The following is a 10,632-nucleotide window of genomic DNA, read 5'->3' as shown; positions in this document are numbered from 1 at the left end:
TCTCATATCCATATATTTTGTTGTATTTCTGTATTTGTCTGAATCTTCTCCCCTTTTTACTTAAAAAAGAGAGTGATGAGTAGAAAGTAGCAACGGAGAGAATATGAAAAGTATGGAGATTATTTCTTCTCAAGTACGGTTCGGGTAAACTTTGAGGGCTTCAATGAAGCAATGTGGTCAGATACTTTGCTGCAATAGCGATTCTCATCTTAAGTTCAAAGTGTTTTTAATTTAGAAAGATTAGAAAATTAACTTTTCTCCAACTTTTGAGTTACATATTCAAGTCCTTTAAGTTTCTCCCTTCTATATATCAAGGGATAAACATAAAATACCATTCTAACATAAAGCAAAGTGCACTTGAATAAACCTTAGATCATATCACTATGGATAGGCTTAAGAACTTGCTACATCATCCCAGCGCCAAATTGTTCCATCCTCACAGCAGCTGAGAATGGTGCTGCATCACATGAAAAAGGTATGTTCGCATTAATAACAAGTGTGTATAAATGAGGCTTATAATAAATCAGGCAGAAGTAGGCACCTTCCGTCAAAGGACACTGCTGTCTGTCTTATTGGAGATTTTGATTGAGCATGAGATAACCTAAGAGATGCCATAGTATGAATGCATGTTTCAGATACAGAATTCACCTTCCAATGGAAATTTCGAAAAATAAAGGCAAACCAAAAACAAACCTTGCAGTAAGAACTGGGGGGCTAGATTGGAGTTCCCAAACATATATCTTTCCTTCTCGATTCCCTGGTAGATAATAGGAATTGAAGCTGGACTCAGATATTGAAATACAGATAATATTGCGATACACATGACATCTAAAGCTAAAACAAAAAGAATTACATCTGAATTTGCATTACCTATGGCAGCAGCAGTGTAGTGAAAATCACAGGAGAACTTGATGAACCAAATATCGCACTCAGGAACTGGGTATTTTTGAAGAATGTCAACAGATCCCTGAACACACAAAGCTGGGGAAATCTCTTAAGCAAAAGCTTAAAGCGCTTAAGATATACAGTCAGCAGAAATCAGGGAAAAGGTATAGCAATAAGAAACAAAAGTTCTTACCTCCCCAGGTGACTGGTCCTTCATTTTAGGTTCCCACAACACAATTTCATTATCCACGCTCTGAAATTTTGAAACAAAGCCAAAGCATCAGTCAAACTCAGAGTGCAGGCCAAATATGGCATCAGTGAGCATATCAATATCATGACAAATTTGAATTTGATCAATATTTTATAGAACCTTCAAGACATTCTCCAGGATGGGAGTTAGAAAGCCTGTTTACCATTCTATTAAGTATATAAAATTTGCACCAGACTATGCTGACTCATTCAAAATTGCAACTAAGTTTTCTCTTGCTTTAAATTTGATGATACTACTTTGCAACAAGGATTACAAGATTCTAGCAAGAAACTGACATCTAGAGAGCTCAAGTTTATTAAGCTAGTTTTAATTAGTCAAGTGAAAACTGAAAAGACAACATAATATTCAGCAGTTATAATTTCTGTTTGATCACATTATACAGCTGACTAGCCAGAGAGGAAAAAAAATCAACTGCAACAAAGTTGAGTGATTTACTAAATATACAAACAGCGAGTGCAAAACTGATACCTTTGAGAGGACAAAGTCACCAAGCCACCTATTGCAGTCAACATAGTTTGAATGGACGGAAGCTATAAATACCTGAAAAGATCATAGGAACTTCAGACACAAGAAAGACAAAGCTCATCTGCAACAAAGAAACAATGGCTACTTACAGGAAATTGAACATATTTTGTGGGAAATTTGGACGGAAGATCTGTCCATGTGAAAGATTTCTCTACGTATGTCCAGAACTCTGGAAGAGATTGTGAATACAATGAAGAATAGAAACAGAAATATCAGCAGCCAAACACAAATATTACTTGCCAAGACATGTAATAATATGAAGTTATTAACTTTAGAAGCTAAACTTTTCTTTTACCTAGTTCTGTAATTTTATTTCCCAAAAAACATTTACTACTTTTTTAGTAACTTTATTATATCTTACCTTTCATTGACCAGATCTTGACTGTATTGTCCATGCCACAACTTGCAATGCGATATACGTCTGAAGGATGAAAGTCCTATAGTATTCAGTAATAGTGTCACTGTCAGTGCAGTTAACATCTTAAATGCTTTTCTATTGTCAGACAGAATTATCATATTATATAATAAAAAAGTCTCGAGTTAAAAATATGTAAATGGAGAAAAAAGAGCAGGGAGACATTCTGTTCTACAGTCACATACCACACTCAAAACCTCATTGCGGTGACCCCCAGCTCCTGCGAATATCAGAACACATATTCCAGTTTCTACATTCCATAACCGAACTGACTCATCCTGCTCCATTTGAAATATTGATAGATAAATCATACAGAAAAACCTTAAATGATAGAGAAAATTATAGGACTCACTTTACTTGCTGACACAATAAGTGATGGTCTTAGTGGCTGGGTTCTTATTTCGTTTATTGAGTCGCCATGGCCAACAAAACTCTGCACACAGGTAAGGGTCAAAATTATGAACAACCAGAACATGTATTTTATCAATGGTAACCAGGGTTTGTAAGCCAAAGCTGTTAAACTGACTAGCTAGTAGTCTACAACTAATACAAAATTGCTTATTAGTACTAATACGATAATCATAATAGAAACCTAAGAGCTGAAGCTCTGGTAGTAGAAACCTTATATATCTTCTCAGTGCCAGCATCAATGATACGGATTATACCATTGATACCCCCAGCCACAACAAGGGGAATTCCATCTTTGTTGCATGCCCAGCTCACAGTATAAAAAGACTCATCCTTCTGATCTACAAAGTATAATGAAGTCAAATACGCTATTCATAGATTGTATAATAGGTCAAACAAAGACGCATGGGGAAAGGTAATCTCTTTGTAGGATGACTAAATAATGGCTGTACCAACTCACATCATCATCAACGTAAGACTGCAACACAGCTATAACACCGCCTTCTAGACATTGGTAAACGGTCACCTGAGAGAATTAAGAACTAGTATTAGGAAGGGGAAAAAAGAGACTTTTAAAGTATAATGTTAATAAAGAATCCTAGCTTACATGGCAATGTAGAATAGTTTAAGAGGACAGAATTCTGAAAATTTTAAACTCGAAATTTTATATCTTGAAAAGACTTGCTTGAGTAATCTAAATTATGTAGAAACTCAGTAAGATTTCTAACTAAACAAAACCTTCAAATTTATACAAGTTAAAAAACAGGCGTTTACTTTTTATTTTTGGTTTCATAATTATAAGAAGGTCCATGTGCTAAATTCTCATTCAAAACATAGAATTGAAAAACATTCATGGTTCTAAGGACAGCAATATAAGGCTCTCAACTGTTAAGAACTCTACATATGAGTAACCCCCTCCAAAAAAAAGAGTATCATTTCTTTCGATCAAATTAACAACTATTTACGATTCACATCTAGAAATATTTTTTACTGCACAATCAGAGCTTGAATATTTGACAACCCATCAAAAGACACCAAAAAACAAAATCAAACAAAATATCAACGAATGAAAGGAATAAATTGTTCTCCAATCTGATGAAGAGAAAATAAATAATCCCAAGTACATGTTTGGCAGTGGAGCTTCAATTGTGGGCTGAAAGGTTTTATCGAGAAACAAACAGAGAGAGAGAGAGAGAGAGAGAGAGTCACCCGATTGCCTCCGACGGTAGCAAAGACGTTGAAGTAGCGAGAGTCAATGAAGTTAAAAACGACGGCGTAGAGGGGGCGCTTGCCCTCTTGAAGCCTGTTGGTGACCTTGTAATCTCTCTTCTTCGAGGGCGTGAGTGATCCCACCACTGGTTCACAACCTAGGGTGAACTTCGCCATGTGCGCACGACAGCAACCCCAAGTAGCACTGAACAGTGAAGAGCGACTCAATACTCACTCCACCACCACCACCACCACCACCACCTCTCTTGCTTGCTTCCCGACCAGAGTGAAAGGTAATTTATAACGACATGTCGCCTTAAATTTTGGAAGAGTAGCAACTTGAATCGCGGCGAAAATAATCAATCTTTTGAGAAGGTTGTAAATTGATTTTATTTTATTTTTTTAAACGAAAATACTTGGTGTTGTTGAAATAGTGCTTCGGTGACTATCCACTTGCCGACACTATAGTGGTTATTGTCAATGGCAGAGATTTTGACAACGGTAATACCCGTGTGGCATCTTGATTCATCTCAACCAAAATCAGCCTTCCAATCATTCAGATAATAATGGGCACCTGCACACTTCCGTCTCTTAAACAACTATTGCTGAGTCACACTCTCAAGTATCTATGAGTACATTCGTGCATCAAGGCTCTCTAGCCAAGATACATTGTCCATAAGTTCTCACTATGGTAAGGCAAATCCCAACACTGATGCTCATACAGACATTCGCAAGCCAATGTAGCATGTGTGGTCAAGAGCCAACACTAAGCTGGCGTATCAACACCTCTCGTCGTGCCCCTTTCGATATTATCTTAATAACTCCCGCCACGGTCCAAGGACTCTCATACGTCCATGATCTAATTCTCGAGGTACCATGCCTTCACTCATGTTGGCAGGCCCTCGAGACTAGCTGTCAGACTAGTAGAACACACTAAACCTCTGTCCTTCTCAAGCATAGTGCATCATCCATTGCCTGTATACTAACAAGTCCCACGAATGACTTCCCGTGCCATCTCGTGTCCAGACTCATGGCCATGGCACACCACGACGTCTCTCAGAGGTTTGGGTCACGTTCCATGCAAGCGACATACCGACAAGCCAAGGGAAGCGTGCCCATAAACCTCTGGCAGCATGCTTCAATGCACTACCCGGGCGGCCCGGTAATGTTCATGAGTACTACTCATGGAGAAATATGAGTCCCCTCATGGTCCTCATATGCCCGCCTTACTAGCCCTCCTAACTAGTAATAGCTCACTTGTTGCACCTATGCCACCAGGTGCTACCTCTACAAAGAGCCTTCTGAGCTTTTAGCCTTCTACCATGAACATATATGATTTTTACTTTGGAGATATATTTGGCTATCAGCTTGCCAATTCTCCTAATCTCTCAAATTCGATCGCACCATTGCGTTCATTGACTCTTCAATATGAGAACTACCAAGTCCCATCCATTTCTGGGAAATATTGAAGATATTTATGAAAATGTCACTGTCGTACAACTAGGCATCAGCATGCCCACCAGGCTGCATCCTCGCGTGCGCATCTGACTAGGCACCATCCTATCTTGTAACATGCACTCAACATGCCTTAAGAGGTCAATACGTTACACTTATGAGGTACACATGGCCTCATAGCTAAGGTGTTTTTACGCGCTAGTTGACACAGTTAGTGATGCACACACAGCAGGGAATTGGCGGGGTGCTCCTCCGTCCCCATCTCCATTTACAAGTTTAATCCTTGTCTCCGTCCCCATCCCCATTTATTTCCCGTCAGGGAATTCCCACGGGAAACTCATTTATTTAAAAAATAAATTTTAAATTAAAATTTTAGAATAAATATGGTGAATTATATATAAATTAAAATATTACCCAATATTTACGATTTAAAATACTAAATATTATTCCAAATAAAATTTAACATATTAAAAAGTTATTAATATACAATAATAAAACATATAGAACAATATAAAATACATAAAAAATATTACAAAAATAGATAAAAATTTAAACGGGCCCCGTCGGTGCGGGGAGTGTCATCCCCGCCCTTGCCCCATTTTAACATTCGGGGATTGAAAATTATCCATGTCCTCGTCTCATTCCCCATTTGTATGGGGATTCCCTACCCCATTAGCGGCGGGTCCCCACGGACCCCCGTCCCCATAGGAAAAATGTGCATCCCTAGACACGGTTAATAGTGCTTATGATAAACATAAAGTGTTATTACCCGCTTGTTGACACAGTTAATAGTACTTAGGCAGTGCACATGGTCTGAAAGAACTGACGTGTCATATTATATATAATAATAACATAATTATTTAAATAAATAGATTTTTTTCCCGAATTATGACACTTGTAGACTATTGTTTCAGTTTTTTTTTTTTTTTTTTGCTTGAATGAAATACCCTCAAACAATGTAAACTGTTGAAAATACCCTCTTCTGTTACATTCCATTAAAAAATTTAAAGTTTAGCTAACATGGTAAATAAACATAGATTTTCTCTACGAACTATGATATTTGCATACTCTTGCCCCCTAAATTTTTTTGCTTAGCAAAAATACCCCCGAACAATAAAAATTATTTTTATTAAACCAAATAAATTAATAAAAATATAAAAATTAAAACAATAGATCATATTTCAATTAAATTTAATTTCATAAACCTTTTTTTTTTTTTATCTATGCACATATTAGGGTGTTGTGGTATCCATACACATTTTTATTAAATTCAACTTGGATTGGAATGTTTTCGAGTTGGATTAGTGTTATTACTCACTATAAAAAAAAAAGAGGAGTTTAATGACTATATGGAGGAGTAATTGTAGACATTCAATGTCTCCCCCAAGGGGAGACGTTGTTGGAGGCGCTATCATAAGTAGCCCTATGATGACTCCCACGAGGAGACTTTGTAGACATTCAACGTCTACCCCTAGGAGTCATCATAGAGTGTAAAAAAGTACTCTACAATGAAGCCAAGGGGGAGACGTTGAATGTCTACAAAGTCTCCCTGTGGGAGTCATCGTAGGGTACCTACAATGTCTCCCATAGAAAGACTTTGAATGCATTCAATGTCCGCTTACGCGAGTCATCATTGGTTTTTTTCTAAATAATTAAATAATTATTTTTAATATATTAATTAATATAATTAAAGGATTTATTATATTATATAATTAAATATATTAATTAAAAAATCTAAATTATATATGCAAATTTAAATTGTGAATTTTCATTAATAAAAACCGAAATGTGTATATAATATGTCTTAGCTAGTTAAATATACAAAAATGTAATATTTGTTGTTATACATACAAAATTAACAAATATTACACTATCTAGCTAGACATAGGAACAAAAAAAAAGTTAAAAACAAAAACCTAATAATTAGGATGATGACTTTGAACTATCAGTAGTATATCGGTCATCCAATGTTGTCGCATTTCATCAATCTATGCTGGTGTATATGGCGTAATATTTAGCTACAAAAAATACAAAGTAAAATATATTAGTTACTTATTATTATTTGATTATATATACTTTAATAATAAATAAATCGTAAACTTTTATAAATTTTTAGCATACAAAAAATTGTGCAGCATTTCCCCTATATTAGTAACTTAATCATCTGTCAATCTAATCAAATCCAATCAAATAAGTACAACACAATTCAAATATAATAATAAAATACATAATTATAGACAAAATCGGGCAGCATTTCTCCTATAATAGTGATTTAACTATCTGTGGACAACAAATCAAACAATTCAAATAACACACAATAAGTTTCTTCCTTATAGCTCTGCAGCACACACACAAATTTTCCAAAACCTACTTCACTAAAACATAAAGTTCTCAATCTTCTGTTATTACCGCAACACACAATTTTAATCTCAGAACCTACTTCACTATGGATGAATATTTAAGATATTCAAACTCCTCTAACAAAAGTTTAATAATATTAAAACAAGAAATAAGAGAATGTATGTACCTCTTGCAATTAATAATCATAGCTTGCAAATATACTTCACTTTTCATTGCACTTTGTAATTAAATTCACAACCCACAAAAATAAATTAGTTAATAAATAAAAGATTGTTAAAAAAATATCACTAAATAATTGGATTAATAATAAATTATTGTAATTTTAAAATCTTAAAATCCTCAAATGTGTGCTTGAAATAGAAATTTTGAGGCAAAAATCTCACAAGAATCACCCTAAAATCTCACTCCAATAAAACCACAACCTACAAAATTAAATTAATTAATAAATAAAAAATTACTAAACAAATAACTAAATATAATCAACCTAGTTAAATGTTAATAAAATATTTAAAATATATATACAAATATATATATAGTTTTAAAATTAAATAATAATAATATAAATTAAAAAATCATAAACATATATTCTTGAATTACTATGTAAAATTAAAATTATTTTTTTCCCATACTTTAGACAAAATTATTAAATAATTTTTAGCAAAACATATATACATGTATATACTTAATCAACATAAAAAATTAATAATTTTTTTTTTAAAAATGTACATTTTCGAATTAAATAGTAATTTTTTTTAAAAAATAGTAAACATATTTGTATCATCTTAAGATTAAACAATGTGGTATCTCAAATCTACAATAAAATTAATTTTCATATTTTAAACAAATATTTCTATTAAACCCACAAATCATATAAAATAATGCACAAAACTCAATTTTTCTATCATTCTAACAATAATACATTGTTTTAATATTGAAATATTACCTCAAATATGCTTTAAATCAATTTTATTAAGTCAAGATTCGCTCAAAACTGCAACATATACAAACCCTAAAAATCCAACATTAACCCACTAATAATTAAATAAAATAAACAAAAATTATCATCCTAACTATAATACATTCATTTAATCTTAAAAACATACCTTAAATGAAACTTTTAGTGCCCAAAATCGTGAAATGGCACTAGAAAATCACCAAAAACATTGTTGAAATCGCCCTCCGATCACTCTCTAGTTCGTGTTGCTCGGGGAAGAAGGAAGTTGTGTGTATATATAGCAGGGGACGACCTTTAACGTCTCCCATTGGTGGACGTGGAGGAAATCTAATGTCTCCCCTGGGGAGACGTCTGATGTGGCACGTCTTCCTAGCGGAGACGTTAGATGTCCTCCACGTCTATCGCAGGAGACGTTAAAGGTCTTCATAAGCTGCAAGTTTTATAAATTATTTAATTTATTATGAATTTTGTAATTAACGTCTCCCACCACTTTTAATGACTTACACCCTTAGTCATAAAGAAGATGTAACGCCCCACTTCCTTAGAGTCGTTACTAAGTGTGTTTAAAATGTGCAATTAACTCGCTAAACAAGGTTTTTAGAACAAAAGTGTGATTAAACAAAAATTCAAGGCTGTAATCTTTAAAAGTACTCTATCTCATTAAAGGTTCCAAGAGTTTAACATTTGGGATCCCAAAATATGGTTTGTAAAATATTTACAATTCAAAATAGGTTTATAGATGACTAATTATCAAAAATATAGTTTAATACAACCATTTCTCAAAATGCCCCCAACCAAAGCAGTCGGGCAGGCCAAACATGTACGCGCCGCCCCACGCTCTCCGTACTCATGGCTGGTTGACCTTTTCCTTGCCCTTACCTGCAACACAAAGCACCCGTGAGCCGAAGCTCAGCAAGAAAACTCACACAGCACATAACATATGCATATCATACAACCACTATAGCAGATAGCTCACAGATAAACAGACAGTCCATAAGATTTAAACACACATATACGACCATGCCGTCCCAGAAGCGTTACCAAAGCCTGGGTTCTTGGTCCACACCGTAAGGATATCCCATGTATCCATTGGGTCTCACCCTAACCATAAGCACTCCATGTGCTAAGTGATATTCCCGGCCCCACTGCCGTTCTCGGCCCCTCGCCGTTCTCGGCTCCTTTGTCGTTCATTCTACTATATCCACACATATAGCATACTTAAACAACATTCAAGCATATAACAATTCAATCAAAGCTACACTCGAACAATAATGCAATCTAGGGTCGCGCCCTGAAACAACACTATGGGCCCAAGCCCTGCTCTACGGGTGCTACAGTTTTCTTACCTGTATCTCGAGCTTCACAATGCACCAAAGCCACGAGCATGGTCCTCTATCCCGAGCCTCCCCGAAGACCTAGTCACAACACATATAAAACATCCTTTAATACTAACCAATCCAAAACCACTTCCGGGGACCAATCCCGTACTCTCGGGACCTCTAATTTCCTAAAACAATGTAACGGAGACACCCCCTGAGCCCCCGGGCAAAAGCCCTAAAAATGCAAAATTACACTCTCAGAAATTGCCTAGGGCTGCTGCACTCCCCATCAAGGGCCGCGACGCCCAAAACCCTCTCCTGATCCTGATGCATGCCTGCGCCGCGGCACCAAAGAACAGGGCCGCGTCGCCCCTACGCAAACCCAGAATTCTGGGTTTTCCCCTGCATTTTTCCTGAGCCAAAACGCCTCCAATTCAACCCAAACAAATACCTAAACCCCAAAATCAATTTAAAACCAGAAATAAACCATTTAACAACCTATAAACATAAAAAAAAAAAAAAAAAACAAGCTCAATTACACAATCATACCCAAAATCCACACTTGAGTTTCAGATTTCAGAAACATAAACCATGGCTTCTAAGACTTAAACCAGAGCTTGAAAAATAAAAACCATGCCTCTAAAATCTTAAACCACACCAGATACGAAATTCAAACACGATAAAAACTCTTACCTCAATCAAGAACTTAGCTTGAATTCTCCTCAATCCCAACTTCAAGCCACTTCCCCCTTGATTATCCAAACTGAATTTTCCAAACCAAACCAGCCATATTTCCTTTAAATTCCAACACTTAATCTCTGAAAATCAA

At 35.5% G+C, this 10,632-nt stretch overlaps 1 protein-coding gene across 2 annotated transcripts; it reads right to left on the bottom strand.

Moving 5' to 3' along the window:
* Positions 1-209: 209 nt before the first annotated feature.
* LOC133782509 (polycomb group protein FIE1) lies at positions 210-4,088 on the bottom strand. 2 transcript variants are annotated; one of them, XM_062221831.1, is made up of 13 exons: positions 3,714-4,083; positions 2,965-3,030; positions 2,718-2,840; positions 2,449-2,529; positions 2,282-2,374; positions 2,043-2,118; positions 1,771-1,850; positions 1,625-1,696; positions 1,079-1,138; positions 871-967; positions 694-757; positions 542-601; positions 210-457 (listed from the first exon to the last, which is right to left on the bottom strand). In XM_062221831.1, exons 1-13 carry the CDS (start codon positions 3,888-3,890, stop codon positions 394-396), a joined length of 1,113 nt encoding a protein of 370 aa, XP_062077815.1. In that variant the 5' UTR covers positions 3,891-4,083; the 3' UTR covers positions 210-393. The 2 variants fall into 2 exon arrangements, 1 of the variants encoding a protein (XP_062077815.1); XR_009870560.1 differs by lacking the exon at positions 210-457 and having other exon boundaries at positions 536-601; positions 871-981; positions 3,714-4,088.
* Positions 4,089-10,632: the final 6,544 nt, after the last annotated feature.

Source organism: Humulus lupulus, chromosome 6 (assembly GCF_963169125.1).
Source record: "Humulus lupulus chromosome 6, drHumLupu1.1, whole genome shotgun sequence".
NCBI lineage: Eukaryota > Viridiplantae > Streptophyta > Magnoliopsida > Rosales > Cannabaceae > Humulus > Humulus lupulus.
Note: the sequence above shows the minus strand (reverse complement) of the source record. Positions and strands in the feature narration are given on the sequence as shown.

Coding starts and splice junctions, on each gene's coding strand:
- LOC133782509 (XM_062221831.1), bottom strand. CDS start 3,890: ATGGCGAAGTTCACCCTAGGTTGTGAACCAGTGGTGGGATCACTCACG. Junction 2,119..2,281: donor GCAATGAGGTTTTGAGTGTG/GTATGTGACTGT, acceptor TGAATACTATAG/GACTTTCATCCTTCAGACGT. Junction 458..541: donor GCAGTGTCCTTTGACGGAAG/GTGCCTACTTCT, acceptor CATGTGATGCAG/CACCATTCTCAGCTGCTGTG.